The sequence below is a fragment of the Geotrypetes seraphini genome, chromosome 17, assembly GCF_902459505.1.
Source record: "Geotrypetes seraphini chromosome 17, aGeoSer1.1, whole genome shotgun sequence".
In the NCBI taxonomy this organism is placed as follows: domain Eukaryota; kingdom Metazoa; phylum Chordata; class Amphibia; order Gymnophiona; family Dermophiidae; genus Geotrypetes; species Geotrypetes seraphini.
In genome coordinates, this window is record NC_047100.1 from 33205410 (window position 1) to 33222703 (window position 17294).

Below are 17294 nucleotides of genomic sequence, written 5' to 3' on the forward strand. Positions count from 1 at the left end.
CCTTTTAACTTTAGAGAGTGCCCTCTCATTCTCCCTATCTTGGAGAGGGTGAAAAACCTGTCATTATCTACTAAATCTATTCCCTTCAGTACCTTGAATGTTCCGATTATGTCCCCTCTCAATCTCCTCTGCTTGAGGGAGAAAAGGCCCAGTTTATCTAATCTTTCGCTGAACGGCAACTCCTCCAGTGCCTTAACCATCTTAATCACTCTTCTCTGGACTCTTTCGAGTAGTACCTTGTCCTTCATATCTAAAGTTTTGGGGCATGATCTCAACTAAGTCCAGAGGTAGGGACCCTTTATTTGGGCTTCTTTTTCATATTCTTGGAAGATGTCGAGTGGGGACCCTCCTTGAAACTGGACAAGTTGACATGCAATACGATTTGGCCAAAGCATGTCCTTGTGGGTACCATGATCTACAGCAGTGTTCTTCAACTGCCGGTCTGCGGAAATTTCCTGCCAGTCCATAGGGCCTGAGACAGTGTTATTTAATCACTGATCTGCGGTGTGATCGATGCGACGTAATCTTCAGGCTGGCTCCCTCTTCCTCAGTGCTGCAGTGCACAAAGCCACAGACAGCAGCTCCTACGCGCGCCCTGTGCCTGAACCAGAAGCCTTCTCTCTGACGTCGCAATGTCAGAGGAAAAGCTTCCAGATGAGGTGTGGGATGTGTACGAGGAGCCGCTGCCTTTGGCTTTGTACACTGCAGCACTGAGGAAGAGGGAGCCGGCCCAAAGATAATACCAGGGATGGCATAAAACGGCCAGGCGGGAGCAGGCCAGAAGGTAAGGCACAGCATGGAGGGAGGGAGACAACAAAGGTAGGGGGAATGATTTTAACTTTTAAATTTAGTGATTGAATTGTGTCATTTTTGAGAATTTACATCTTGTCTGTATTTTGCACTGTTCAGGAAGAAATGCATTTGTTTCTTTTTCTTTGGGGTTGTACTACATGCAAAGTCTTGCATCTTAGGGTTTGTTTGTATATATTAGTACTTTTAGCTTTTGGTCCCATATTTGCATGGGGGTTATCTGTGTTCTGGTAGGAATGAATGTTGAGAAGCATACAGTGTAGTTTGTGTAGTTTAATTTAGCGGTTAACCATATTGTGTTAATAAGATTATATATTGTGTGTGTGTATATGAAAAATGAATGGACAAAATGGTGTTACAATTAGTACTATTATGGGACGGGGTCTGGGGCGGGGTCTGGCCCACGACTTAGCCCAGTGTTCTTCAACTGCCGGTCCATGGACCGGTACCGGCCCACAAAATAATTCTTTTATTTCTGCCGGTCCATAGGTATCAAAAGGTTCGAAGAACACTCATCTATGGCATTTTCACAGCTGACTGTGCACCGGGTATTAGAGAATTCAAAGCTTCTCAGTATCTTGTACTTTTAGTTGGAGTATTTTTTGGTAGTGTGTCAATGTTATGCAGTACTTGTTTGGTAGTAACTAAAGGTGCCCCTAGCACAGTAGTGCAATCCATATCTTTCACTACAATTGGGAACTCCTGACTCAGTCAAATATGTCTGGATGGTCATCTCTGCTCTGATCCATCTTAAACATAGAAACATAGAAGATGACGGCAGAAAAGGGCTACAGCCCATCAAGTCTGCCCACTCTGCTTACCCACCCCCTGTCTATGCCCTAATGACCCAATTTCCTTATCTTGACCCTCGTAGGGATCCAAGAGAACAATATGGAAGTTATTTGGTAACCTCTGCCTTCTTCTAGATATTTTTATCATTAAATTTGACCTGAACATCATGACTTTCCTTAGGGACTGGCCTATCTCTGGTCCTCCTATTGTAATAGTAGGCTTGTTTATCCTTAGCTGCTTCTGCAGAATGATAAATTGCCTATGATGATAAGAGTCTCAAGTAGGACAATTCTAGTAGGCAGAAGAAACTGGGTTATTGTCTGAACATAATTGAGCTGGAGATTCTTCTTGTGCTATGGATGAGGTATTCCTGCAATCCAATAGATATTGGAATGGTCAGGACTCCGGCCTAGGAGACTTTCTGTAAAATTTGCTTTGCTCGTCAGTATTTTCTGCCCTCCCAGTTCAACTTAAGTATCTAGGAGAGGATACTATGGGGCTTATTTTCAAAGCACTCATCCTTACAAAGTTCCATAGGTTACTATGAAATGCTAAGAGCTTTGAAAATATGCCTCTATAAGTCAAACTCAATCTCATGCACATTCTGCAAATTCTCTGGAGTTGAATGGAAAGTAGTGACAAAACATTTCTTCTGGAATATCATAAGATCATAAGCATTGCCATATTGGGACAAACTGAAGGTCCATCAAGCCCAGTATCCTGTTTCCAACAGTGGGAAATCCAGGTCACAAGTGCGTGGCAAGATCCCAAAACCGTAAAACAGATTTTATGCTTATCCTAGAAATAAGCAGTGGATTTTCCCAAGTTCATCTTAATGGCTTAAGGACTTTTAAAAAAATTATCCAAATCTTGTTTTTAAAACCTGCTAAGCTAACCGCTTTTACCAATATTCTTTGGCAATGAATTCCAGAGTTTAATTACACATCAAGTGAAGAACTATTTTCTCTGGGTTTTTAAAAAAAATACCCTTTTTCTTATTGTTTTTATATTGTACACCACTTATATTCCTTGTACAGTGGTACCTTGGTTTACGAGCATAATTAGTTCCAGAAGCATGCTCATAAACCAAAATACTCGTATATCAAAGCGAGTTTCCCCATAGGAAATAATGGAAACTCATTTTGATACGTTCTCACCCACCCCCCCCGAGGCCAGCAGCACTGCTCCCCCCCAAGAACTGGCATTGCTTCTCCCGCTCATGAAGGCCCCCCCCCCCCCGTGTGATACGCCATCCCCCCTGCTCATTTGGCCCCCCCGCGATCCGGCGACCCCCCTCCAGCGATCCGGCAACCCCCCTGCTCATGTCGCACCCTCTCCCCACCGTGATCTGGCATCCACCCACCCACCCGATCACATTTCTTACCCCTGTTTGACACCGGCACCAACGCACAGGACATGCTGGTGCCGGTGCCCCAAGATCTGCCTCCTCGCGCTGGGCCTTGAGCATCTGCGCATGCTCAAGGTCTTCAGGTTGCCGTTCTCTCCAAGGTACCACTGTATATTGAAATGGCCGGTTATCAAATAAATAACTGTAAACCTGTATTATTTAGTCGTTTCATTGTATGTCCCCTAGTCCTAGTATTTTGGAAAAAGCAAACAAGCGAATCATGTCTATCATAACTCCCCTCAGCCATCTCTTCTCCAAGCTGAAGAGCCCTAGCTGCTTTAGCCTTTCCTCATAGAGACGTCATCCATTCCCCTTTATCATTATGTCACCCTTTTTTCTACCATTTCTAAATCTGCTACATCTTTTTTTGAGATGCGGTGACCAGAATTTCACAGAGTATAGAGTTTTCAAGATGTGGTTGCACCATGAAATGATACAAATATATTACAACATTCTAATTTTTTTGTTTTCCAGCCTTTTCCTACTATTTCCAGGATTCTATTTGCATCAGCCACCCTCCCATTTTCCAGTATTATGCTTGATTAAAAATAAAATAAATCACATATTACCAATAATATCTCTACAAGTTCATTTGAGTACTTTGGAATGTATACCATCCAGTCCAAGCAATTTGTTAATCTTCAAATTTTTTAATTGCCCCATTACATCATCTAGGTTTACAGATATTTCTTTCACTTTCGCCAATTCATCAGCAGTAAATACCGTTTCTGGCATGGGTATCTACCCCACATCTTTCTTGGTGAAGACCAAAGCAAAGAATTAATTTAGGGGTCCTTTTAAGGAGCACTAACCAATTCAGCGCACTAAATGCTAACGCATCCATAGAAGGATTTCTAGGGTTGCCAGATTTCCTCTGTGAAAAGAGAGGAAACCTGGTCCCCCCCCTTGTTCTGCCCCCCACCCCGCCTCCAGATAAACCTCCCTGAGCTCAGGACCGCATCTGCACACCCTCCAGACGCGAACCTGAGGTTGGGGACTTCCAAAACCCAGACAAACTGCAGGATTTGGGAAATCCCTCTGGGTACCTGGATAGTTCTCTAAAAATAGGACAAGTCTGAGTTTTCCCGGACATCTGGTAACCCTATGTCTTTCAAGCTCACTATACTCCTGGCTCAGAGCGCCACATCTGTGTCACTGGCTCAATCTTCACAGTGGCAAAAGCACATTATACTCTTTCCATTGTGTTCTCTTCTCTGCACAGCCACCGACACAGCCGCAGTTTCAAATGCAAGAACAGATACCATATTTGCCGCTCAAAATAAACTTAAAATAAGGGGTGGGTCTTATACACCGATAAACTGACCCTGTCCATCCTACCTCCTCTGCCACTGGAATCCCTGGTGGTCCAGTGGTGCAGCAGGCAGGAGTGAGCTTTCCACGCTCCTGCCCCACTGCTAACCTGGTGGTGGCTGCCATGAGATCAAGTTTCTTCAGCCGCAGAATGGCACCGAGCAGGAACGCGCTTTGGCACTCCTGCTCAGCACTGAGCGGCTTCTTGACTGGCTTCTGCAAATTCTCGTGAATCGCCGGAGCCAGTCAGGAAGCAGCTCAGCACCAAGCAGCAGTGCCAAAGCACGTTACTGCTCGGTGCCATTCAGCGGCTGAAGAGAGGAGAACTCAGGACCAGGTTAGCAGCAGGGCAGGAGCACGGAAAGCTCGCTGCACCACTGGACCCACCAGGGATTCCAGTGGCAGAGGAACTAGGACAAATGGACGGACAGTGTAGGGAGGGGGGACAGGGTGGAAAGCCTGGGAGGGAAGGGGGTTTTGAGCAGTGCCTGGCAGGGAGGGGGCTGGGGTGCAGTCAGAGCCTGACAGGGAAGAGGGCACTGTACAGGCGCATAAGTATTTTTTTTTCTTTAAAACTGTTTTAAAAAGGGGATGCGTCCTATATGGTGGCAAATGCGGTACTTCCTATTCTTGCATTTAAACCTGGGATGGTGCCAACAGCTGCATAGGGAGAAGAACACAGCAGCAAACTCACTCACTGTTTAGAGATCAGATAAAGAGCTGAGGGGAGGTGAGGGAGAAGTGCCAATGCATGCGGGTGGAGGAGGGGTGGCAATGCAGATTAGTGGGGGTGGGATGGAGCCAAAACAAAAGTGGGCACGCATCATCTTGACCCAGCACTGTGCCTATTCTACAAGCAGCACACAACCATAAAAACAGAAATCTGAGCAACGTTATTGCACTGGATTTTGCACAGTTGAACTGACTGACATACAGGAAATCTATGCACACTTAAGAACTTAAATTGAAGGGATATTCCACTCATTTATATTCCCCTGCAACTCAGAGGAAGAAAAATGGGATATCAATACTTCTCAGTGACAAGCTATCCCCAGTTATTCATTCTGTTAAAACAGATTCTGACGGAAGGTGGTGTCTGGTACATGCTGAGTTGCACACAGTAGATTTTGTGCTCCTTAATATTTACGCTCCTGTTTTAGATCATCCGGACTTTTTCAAAGATCTTCAGCTGGCATTAGTTGAATATGGTTCTTGCTCTCTGATATTAGGAGGTTACTTCAACCAAATTCAGGACATTTATATAGATCGATCATCCTCTTGCAGACCCTCAAAGTCCAAATCTTTCTCAGCCCTACAAGCTTTAATGGAAGCCTTCTCCCTTGTAGATCCATGGCGTTTACTGCACCCGAAATGTAGAGAATACTCTCACTTTTCACCACCACACATCACTTACTCAAGAATTGATTTCTTTCTTCTTTCCCCCTCACTCATTCAAGACGTAACAAATACTATCATACATCCAATATCTCTTACAGACCACGCAGCCATTTCCTTGCACTTCTGCCCCACGCAAAGTATCTCCCTCTTGGCGACTTAATAATGCCTTACTTTTAGATGATGCAATAGTAGACAAAATCAAATCTTTTACCACGGAATTTTTTGAAATTAACACCAAAGATTCAGAAACCTGCCCTGCTATTGTTTGGGAAGCTTACAAAGCCTCTCTCAGAGGTGAATTGATTAAACTTGCTTCCTGGAAAAAAAAACAATCCATACAAAAAGAAAAAGAATTGGAAATCTCCATCAAAAACTTAGAACTACAACATATGTCCACTCATTTGCATGATCCATCCATGTTCCAACGCATTCAAAATCTTAAATATGAATATAATACTCTGGTTTCCCACACGGCCCGACGTGACATTTTCATTTCCTCCTCTGGTCACTATATGGGAGATAATCTTATGGGTCGCCCTTTAACTAGGTATCTTAAAACTAAATCAAAACGTTTACACATCTCAGTTGTTCAAGACTCATCAGGACAATTAGCTAGAACCAGATCTCTGATTTCTTCCCAATTTGAAAAATTTTATACTGCTCTATATCAATCTGAGCTTTCAGCCCCTGAATCGGACATAGACTCTTTCCTCGCCTCTTTAACTCACCCGACTATATCGGAATCTATTAAAACAAAACTGGACACCCCCATCACCACGTCTGAGATTGAAACTGCTATAACCTCCTTACCCACTGGGAAAGCCCCAGGTCCGGATGGCTTTACTAATGAGTTTTTCAAAAGTTTCCGAACTCTCTTGGCGCCTCAACTCCTCACGTATTATGATTTTCTCCACTCCACTCTGGATAAACAGTTTAATTTCGCTGAGGCCAAAATTGTAGTTATTCCTAAACCAGAACGCGATGCTACCTTGGTTAAAAATTTCCGTCCTATCTCTCTCCTTAATTTGGATTACAAAATTATGGCAAAACTACTCGCATTAAGACTCACCACAGTGATCCCAACCCTTGTACACAAAGATCAAACAGGATTCATCAAACAAAGATACATAGGAGATAATTTACGCTTATTTCACCATATCAATGCTCACGCCAAAACACTGTCGGATCCTGTGATTGGTCTAGCCATTGATGCTGAGAAAGCGTTTGACCGAGTGGAGTGGCCATTCTTATTCCGAGTACTGAAATGGTACAATTTTGGTCCTTTCTTCACAGATTGGATAGAAACACTATATAGACAACCCACAGCTCGTATTCTGATTAACAACTCTCTCTCCAACAAATTCCCCCTTCATAGAGGCACCCGTCAAGGCTGTCCCCTTTCACCATTGTTATTTGACTTAGCGTTGGAACCTCTCTTGTCAGCTATCCGACAATGTCCCCTAATTAAGGGTATCCCCTCGTCCAGTCGAGACATTAAATTAGCAGCCTATGCTGACGATGTCCTTCTCTTTCTCAGAGATCCTCTTGTCTCCTTGCCCCATCTTATCAACATTGTTTCTCAATACTCTCAACTCTCTGGATATTCTGTTAATTGGGAGAAATCAGAAATCTTTCCTCTCAATGACCATATCTCCTCCTCAGATCTGGCTCAATTTCCTTTTTCATGGTCACAGGGAGCTGTGAAATATTTAGGGGTCCTAATTCATAAAGATCCAGTACACGTCCAGGATCTGAACATATCCAAAATCAAAAATTTAGTTTCAAACACTACAACTCGCTGGTCCCCACTTTATTTGTCATGGTGGGGTAGAATAGCCTCCATTAAAATGACTTTAGCCCCGCAAATTAATTACACCCTTTCCATGCTTCCCTTCCTATGCCAGAAAAAATTATTTCATTGGCTCAATATGAAAATCTCTGAATTTATTTGGAACAAGAAAAAACCCCGTATTGCTCTCGCCAAGCTGAAGGCCTCTAAGATTAATGGTGGACTAAATTTACCAGATTTTTATTATTATTATATCGCATCTTTAGCCAAATATGGAGCTTATTGGATCGTTGATTCTAATCCTCAGGATCAACCAGCATGGTTTGAAATGGAACGCTTTTTATGTGCACCACTACACGTTTCCTGCTTCCTTACAGTGTCAGTACCTAGACACTTGAGAAAGTATTCCTTGTTGAGTGCAACACAGCATGCTTTTCATCTTCTAGATGCAACAGCTGAGATCTCTATTAGTGAAAGCCCGCTCATGTCCCTTTGGAATAACCCTAAAATTCAAAATAAAGGTAGATCCCTCTCATGGAAGAGGTGGCAACGGGCGGGTGTCGAGTTTGCTCATCAAATGATCTCCTCCACCTCACTTGTTCCTTTTGATATTTTTTGTTCTGCATATTCACTTCCATCCTCTATACATTCCCAATGGCTCATGCTTACTGGAATACTGTCTAAGGTACATATGCGCCCTGACTTTATGACCTCAATCCACACTGTTCACCACTGGTCTACTCTGGCCTTAATGAAGGGTAGAGCGATATCTCTTTTTTATAGTATTCTAAGGGATCACTCTTTCACCTTTTCACCTCAATCAATGAACCAATGGGACTCGATTCTGCAGACTACGCTTTCTGATATAGATTGGGAACTTTTCTGGTCCTCCACAAACCGTCCTCTCCTATCTTCCAGAGTCTCGCAATCAATGTTCTTCGTTATGTGGAATGCAGTATGGACCCCATATCGCATGTGGAAAGCGAAGCTAAAACAAGACTCCACCTGCTGGAACTGTTTGAAAGAGTCTGGAACTCTCGATCACATGCTTTTTCATTGCACTATAGTTCACTCCTTCTGGATTCGTATTTGGGACACTATAAAATCTATTACTAAGTGTTCAGAAGAGATTTCCATGGACATTGTAATTCTTCGTTCTCAACACCCTTGTTTCGCACAAACTGCCCACCTAAACTCATTGATGCCATGTTTGTAACAGCTCTTATGCATATTCTGAAAAATTGGAAATCATCCTCGCTACTTGACTACACCTTTTGGTGGAACTCTCTGAGCATGTATCACAAATTTGAATCTTATGCATATGAGAAAAACATGATTTCTCGACTCTCCACAAACATGGTGCGAAATAAATCACCTTGGTCATTCTTACATTCATTTGTTCATTCTAACCAGTAGACACTTCTGCCTCTCTATCTCTATCTATCTATCTCTCTCTTTTTCTTTTTCTCCCTCTTTCTTTCCCTCTCTCTTATTTCACTCTCCCTGCTTTTCTGCCTTTCATATATCTTCTATTAGCAGTTACACATACCCTAGATTCTTTTTATTAATCTGGTTGTATGTAAATGATTGTAAATATAGACTTTTTCTATACCACTGTGTCTTATTCAGATTTTGTGTGTTTGAACTGCCTTCTGTAAATCTCTTATAATATTCAATAAAAACTAATGAACTAAAAAAAAACAAAAAACCGAATTCCAAACATTGTCACTTTAAATAACGTCTAGTTAGAGAACCCTTTTAGATTGTAACGTAAACAAAGCAAAGTGCAGCAGTCACAGATAATGGGCAATGTGCAAGATATGTTTCAGGCAAAGAGAAACATCGCAAAATATTTGGACAATAAAACATGATTTTCTTTGTCATTTTTAGAAGTCAAGGGGAGCAATAAACTGCCCGCTCTGATGCAAATTATGTGGGCTCTTTAAACCCCACCAGTATTGCAAGGGAGTTTGAACTGATTATTGCTCACAGAAAATGTGGCAGGAGAGATTTGTTCCTGCTTTATCTGGGAGTATAATTTCCCAAGGGAAAATTGCAAGCACAATTTAAAAAATGCACTACCAGCATTTGTTTTTCCCTTTATCTAACCCACAGTCATTTTTCAGAAGCCCATTTGTGCAGGTAAAATATAGTTCTACCGGTGGGAATGGCTTTAAAAATACCGAAGCTCTTTTTGTGTGTTAAAATGACACTAGAACCCATTCTTGCTCCCTTTCCACCAGTCAATCAAGTTTCCAAGACACCCGTGGTAGTGCACACAAATTAATCTGATACATGGGTATCCAGAAAACCCAGCTCACTGGAGGGCCCTCACTACAGTTTAGAAAAGTCACATCATAGACATTTACCTCTTTTCTTCTGACTGATTGCAATGTATGCTCAATTTTAGGAGAGATGATCTCGGTGGATTATGTCATAGTAACAACATGACCAAATGAGAGTAACCTGCTCTCTGCAGGGGTTACAAAAAAATTGGTCATGCAGATTTCAGTTTACATTAATAATTATCCTGGAGCCAATTAATATATACCCCCCTTCCCAATATTCATCCAGAAGTTGGGGGTTTTAAGCCCTGTTTGTTGCTGGTTAAATTATGCTCCCATATGCAATGCCAGGCCATGTCTTGGCTCCTGCATTGAGCATTGGGACATAACTCCGGTATTTCCTGAATATTGGTAGGGCCCATATAAGCTCAGGGCAGATTATTCCTCAATACTCAATGCTGGTGCCCATGCATGGCCCAGCCTCTATGGCCCACTTAAATCGCTCTGAATATCAGGTCCCGAGTGTATGTTTAGGTCCAAACATCACCTAAACCCAATGCCAAAGAACCCTTTGCCCTGGCCTAAAGCAAGTAAAAGTACATGAAAAATTGCATTACACATTACAGTTCACCACCAGGGGGCACTTCCATTTAGTTGCCCCAATGCTAAGCAGTAAAAAGCTATTCTATGATGACACCTGGTCACCCAGATTCCATTACAGAATACTAGCGTAACTCTATATTGGCATCTAACATTTACATACTTGTAGTTACATCAGCCATGGATCCATAACTGCAGTCACATACATGTAGCATTGACATACATACTGACAAAATTCTTGGATCTCTGCCTATTTTGTGCACATGCTCTGCCCATGTACATGCCCTCTTTGCAGCTATGCCACTTTTGTGCTGCCACACAGAACAGTTCTGGCACTTTTTCAGTTAAGTGTACACGTAAATAAATGTGAGAGCCAATTATAGAATTGCCCTGATAAAAGGTAGTCACGGTGTTACTTGCAGAAATTTTGCACACCCTCCCCCAGATTCTATATAAGGTACACAAAATTGGGCAGTTGCCCAAAGGGCTGATTCTATAAAGGACACCTACCTTAATTGGCAAAATAATTGGTTAAAAAAACTTAATTGGACGATAGGCGCCTATCCGATTCTATAAAAGACAGGCATCTATCGCTATGCCTAACACCTAAGTGGGCATTTCTATGGGCAGAGCATGACTTAGGCACCTGAAATGTAGGCCTTTAAAACTGTCGCCTACATTTCAGGCGCATATTTATCTAGGTGCCGCTAGCTGTGATTCTGTAAACGGCGCCTAAATGTTATTGACATGCATCTAATACCATTTTTTAAGGCGCCTGTCAATTTATAAAATCAACCCCAAAATGTACACACCCATCTTATTAGGTGCTATTCTATAAAGACATACATGTCAATTCTTGTGCATGGACCTGAAAAGCAGGCAAGGCCATGGGCATCCCAAGAATTTCAGGGGTCCTTTAATCAAGCCACGCTAGCGGGGTTAGCACAGACATTTCATCATGCGCTAACCCCCGTGGCCAGCTAAAAAACTAACGCCTTATCGATGCAGGCATTAGCGGCTAGTGCGGTTTAACACGCGTTAAACCCCTACCGCAGCTTGATAAAAGGACCCCTCAGTCTCTGTAATATTACATTCTTTTACAATATTTCACATGTTGGTCCGTTTTCATGAAAATGCACCAAGGTGTGCCAAATTAACATGATTCACATTAACTTTAACACAAATGAACTGAACACAGATGATTGAATTTAAATGTTAAAGTAAACCATGCTAATTTAGAGCGGTTTAGCGAACTTTCAAAGGGCCATAATAAAGAGATGACAGGAAAAAAAACGCACATTTTTTAAAACAAACCGTAAACATATAGTCACTTACTCCCAAAATTCCATGACTGGAGAGGTAGCATTTGCCAAGGAGATCTGACTGCAATTGCTCACATTAAGCTTTTGAAACTCCACACAGTTCTCTGTGAAAGAAAAAAATGCAAAAAATGCATTGCTGTCTTCTCTCTTCTCTTCTATCCTATCATTAAATGTCATTATTTTCCTATTTCTTATTTTAGCCTTATGTGCTTACTCATTAAGCGGTGTAGCAAATACTCAGAACCAAACATAAACATGTCTAAACATAGCACACTGGGACCTATTTACTAAGCTGTGATAACTGTTAAGGCAGCTGTTAACACATTTCCAGCAGCTAGCATGGCTGTTGCTTTAATAGCTAACATGATGCGTTTACCATAAACATCACAGAATGCCGCTCTTAACAGAGAATGGGTGAGGAATGGGCCTGGGCTTCAAATGGGAGGTAGTTACTAGGCAGTGGCACAGTATGGGAGGGGTGGTCCGCCACGGGCCCGTCACGGATATCTGGAAGGCCCTGATTTGCTCAGACTCCTCAGGCCCCATCCTTTGGGAGGGGCTTAGGGCACCAAGGGACAGGGCCTGAGGAGTCTGAGCAAACCAGGGCCTTCCAGATATCTGTGACGGGCCCGTGGCGGACCACCCCTCCCATACTGCGCCACTGCCTAGTAACTAAGGCTAGTACTGACTTTCATGGTGTGTCCTGTATATGGACATTCAGTTGAGTTAGGGCTGGGGAGGGCTTCGATGGCTGGGATAGTTAAGATGCGCTGGAGTGAGCTTTGACGAAGACTCCAGTAGATCGAATCTAAGTACACTAACAGGCAGGGCTCTGGGTTGCTGGCCTAGAAATATCTAAGAAAAAGGACCATTTACATTAAATGATTAATTTATGGATCATGTATGATTGGGCAGACTGGATGGACCATTGAGGTCTTTATCTACCGTCATTTACTATGTTACTATGTTACGAACAAGGACATGACACTGAACACAAAACAGCTGAGGAAGATGATCTGCTTTTGTTACAAGAAATACCAGCCTGTGGGAATGCTCGTGAAGATGACAAAAGGGTGGATGCAGAAAAACGATCATGAAGAACTGACGGTCATGTGATTGCTATGGTGAACAGGAGTGAGAACGAAGATGATAATGATGATGAAGACAACTTGAGTGAGCCTGCACACGGACTAGATAAAATTGTAAAAAACGGTCATAGTAAAGGGGTCAAGGCTACTGAGGTTGCACTGGCTTATATGGAAGAAGAAGAAGTGACTTCTGTTGATGTTCTGGTATTGAGATGCTGGCGTGACCTTGCTGCAAGGAAGAGAGGAAAACAGGAAAACAAGCCTTAATCAACAAAATTAGAATGACTTTGGTAATTTATGTTTATATGCCTTCCAAAACATCACTTCAAAGTTTCTTTTTAAATTGTTTTTTAGATTGCTAGTGAATAATGGCAGTGCAGTGTGCTTGAAACATGGGGCTCCAATTTTGCTCTGTAAAATTTGTTTTATTTTGGAATATACTGCTTGGTATTTCTGCTAAAAAATACCCACTTTAAGTTTCAATTTAATATATCGCCCATCGTAATACTATTATACAAAAGTTATAAAATCAGGGGATACATTTCAACACAATTACATGATAAAGACAAAACAAACTAACATGGTACAAAAGGACTGGGGGTGAATTACAATAATATGAAGCATTAATGGTGTTTATTTTTTATTTTTAATGGACTATGCACTTAAATCAGGGGTGTCCAATGTCGGTCCTCGAGGGCCGCAGTCCAGTCGGGTTTTCAGGATTTCCCTAATGAATATGCATTGAAAGCAGTGCATGCACATAGATCTCATGCATATTCATTGGGGAAATCCTGAAAACCCGACTGGACTGCGGCCCTCAAGGACCGACATTGGACACCCCTGACTTAAATGAATGTTGAGGCCCTCATGAAATGTGCTATAATTCACATATCAAATGTTATTGCTATTAGTTTTGAAGTTCTTTAAGCAGGTTCCTAGCAAGCCACCAGTACTCTGGGAAGAGTTGTGGTCTAAGCAGCATCACAAATGGCCTCACTTGGCCCTGGATGTTTATGGATTTGTCCCCATTTTGTATCCATCATTAGCAAGCTTAAAGGGCAATTCTATAAATTGGTGCCTCAGTCTAGGCATCGAATGCCGTGCGCATAGCACTAATTCTATAACAGTATCTTGGTGCCAAGAACCCCCTTATAGAATAATATGGAGTGGAAGAGTGACCTAGTGGTTAAGGCTGTAGCCTCAGCACCCCGAGATTGCAGGTACAAGCCTAGCACTGTTCCTTATGATCCTGGGCAAGTCACTTCATATTCCATTGCTCCAGGTACATTAGTCAGATTGTGAACCCATTGGGACAGATAGGGAGAAATACATGAGTACCTGAGTATAAACCCCTTAGGCTATAAGTGGTCTATAAATAAATGTAGGTGTGCACTCTTATGCCATGTCAGTAGCAGGCATATGTTGGTGTATCTAGTAGGCCAAACAACACATGTAGTTTATAATATTATAGAAACTACGTGCCTTTCTGGAAGATGTGCACATGGTCTGCCAATACTCTGCTCACATGTATGATCTCCCCTCTTGTAGCTAGGCACTATGGGGCTGATAGTCAGCCTGCGGGAGGCATCCCAGGCCGAAGCAATCCAGAAAATTCAATGCAGGGCCATAGCCACCTACTGGCCTTGAATTTTGGGTTTAAAGTTCACAGCTACGGATTTAGCCTGTCAAGCCAATATTCAGCCACTTGCTGGCTAAGGGCTAACAGCCAAAGATAAAGATGCTTTTTAGGTGGGTCTGTCTGGCGGCATACCTTAGCCAGTCAGCTGCTTAATATTGGCAGTGACTGGCTATGTCACCAGGATAGATGGCTATCTCCCATCGAATATTGGCAGGCTAAGCAGTACTTAGCTGCCCGAGAATGGCCCTTGGCCAACTAAGTATCACAAAGGGGTCTTAGGCTAATTTGATAGCGCCTTTGACATGTGAATAAGTGGTGCCTACCTCTAGATGCCACTTTATAGAACTGGCCTCTTAGTAAACAAGGTCCTTAACTGGAATCCAGTTGGTTCATTTAGTCTGTAATTCTAAAGCGATGTAATGCAATGATTACTTGTGAATTTCTTGCCAATATGACTGTCACTTAGCATGGATAGAAACATAGAAACATGAAGGCAGATAAAGGCCAAATGGCCCATCAAGTCTGCCCATCCACAGTAACCATTATCTCTTTCTCTCTCTCAGAGATCTCGCATGCCTATGCCATGTTTTCAATCCTCACCCTAGAGGGCCACATAAGATTAACACAATTTTGTGTGCAAATACATCTGATGATTATTCATTATGGAAATTCTAAAAAAAAAAAAAAAGTCTGCTTGCAATCCCGAAGGATTGAGTCCTGAGCCATATTACAGATTCTTGTCCAAAGGTCTGAGTGCTGTATAGTTTACACTGTGAGGAGTCATGAGAACAAGATGTCAAAAGTTCGGCCAAGGGTGTATAGTTCAAAAAATCACTTTATTGGTGAATATGTCACAAGAGCTCAAAGACTCTGTGAGCTATTGTGACATTCTTTTTGAACTATACACCCTTGGCTGAACGTTTGACATCTTGTCCTCAACTCCTCGTTGTGTGCTTTCGTCTCGTCGTTGAGGCCTGTCCTTAGCTTCTGATTCAGTGTAGTAATATGCACTGTGAACCATAAAAAAACCACATCAAACTGTATTTTGCTGTATCTTACACAGAACTCGGCTGATTCTTATAAAATTTAGTGTATCCTGCCCTGCACTACCTTGTGAAAATGAATTGTGAACTGAATCAAAAAGTTTTATGGCATATTTTGCAGAAAAATGTAAAATCAAAAAGTAATGTTTCAATTAAGCAGATGTTCGAAGTGCGCCCTCAGTCTTGGCTGCCATTGATCTACGGACTTGTCAATGACACTCTGCTTCAGCTCAGCCCAAACAGAGACGAGGCTCTGTTTAAGGTCTTTGCATTCCTGTATCAGCCCCCAGATCCGGTAGTCAACTGAGTTTAGGTCTGGTGACTTCGCAGGCCAGAGGTCCGGACAAATGAAGTCTGGGGTCTCCCAATGTAGCAGTTCTACGTTGTCCTTTGCCCGATGTGCTGGTGGATTACCCAGTTGGAAGATAAAGTAGTCTCCCGGTATGCAATGGATCGCTCGCAACAGCATCAGTGTCATGAGGACGTCTCAGTAGTATGTGCCATTGATCTTAACCCCAGGATTGATGAAGAACATATCTGTGAATTTGAGTTTTGAGATTGCGACCGGGACCATGACTGATTTGCTGAAGGTAGGGCAGGTTTGTAGTAGACGTTTGGCATTAACCTGATGCTTCAGTGTTGTTGAACAACCTTATAAGGCACTATTTAAAGTCTTATTCCTGGAATTATCACCATGTGAAAATAAATCCAAAATCAAATTCCAAGCTTCCAACCTTTAAAGTATTCTTTCTGTGTTACACATTTAGATCCTTATCTGGTGTTGCTGCTTCTGTTTTAGCCATAGACCTCAGAAACACCCCTCCTCCCCCCCATACAGGTTATGTTCTCATAACGGGGAGATTCTTGTGTAACCTCCTCATCGGTCAAGGCTTGAATTTTAATAGCTAATGCTCTCTGTTTTTGGACACTTCTTATAACTTTTAAAACGACTAATGAAGTATGTGTACTTATCTTCAAAAGTGTTGCTGTACTTAGGCTGGTGGACCCAACATGTTTCGCTGCCGCTTCGTCAGGGATCCACTCATGCCGTTAACCACCATCCCGCATAGACTCTTCAGATACAAGATCAGTGTTGTTGAAGGCATGTACAGCTGATCATTCTGTGTGTTAATCAGTGGAGTTACTATAAATATCTTTTCATCTGTAAACTAGATAAAGCTGACGCTGTGCTCTGGGTACTTGGTCAAAAGCTGCTTGCACTGTTTCAGGCATGTGTCTTTGTTATGTAAAGTTAGCTCTTGGGCACCACACTTTTTAAGACCCTTTAATTTCAGATCATGAATTATCCTAACCACATTTTTCTGGCTTATTCTTGCTTCTCTTGTTATATGGTGAGTTGTTTGGTGTGTTTGCAGTGCATCCTCATGGCTCAATGTGCTCTTGTGTGCGAATCAAGCACGGTTGTCTGCAGCCTGGCTTATGATCCTCAGTGCCCATTGCTCAGATCTTGCATAGCAGCATATCAAGGCCGTTGTTGTTCCAACCCTTCTGTGCGTATCCCATGGTGGGAAACACTTACATTTTACATCAACTTCATTCAGGACACGACGCACAAAAAAATTCATAAGAATTGGTCGAGTTCTGTGGAAGACACGACAAAAAAACATTTTGGGCTGGAGAGATTCAAGATGGCGACAGAGCTAGTCGCATAGCTCGAGGCTCTCTCTGCATTGGAAATCTAAGTACTTGTACCTTTTTCTTCGTAGCTTTTCAGCATGCCCAAGCGCAGAGGGAAACAGAGAGGTGATCTTCCTGCCTCCTCCGCCTCCTCGCTAACACGCCAGACAG

The 17294-nt window shown here is 42.5% G+C and overlaps 1 protein-coding gene across 11 annotated transcripts in view; it reads right to left on the minus strand.

Annotated features, from left to right (window-relative positions):
- SLC6A11 (solute carrier family 6 member 11) overlaps window positions 1-17294 on the minus strand; it is a 287446-nt gene that overhangs the window by 135773 nt on the left and 134379 nt on the right. For all 11 annotated transcript variants that reach the window (XM_033926541.1, XM_033926542.1, XM_033926538.1 and 8 more), the window contains one exon: window positions 11729-11819. In XM_033926541.1, the coding sequence (XP_033782432.1) occupies window positions 11729-11819 (91 nt within the window). The remainder of the gene's footprint in view (window positions 1-11728; window positions 11820-17294) is intronic.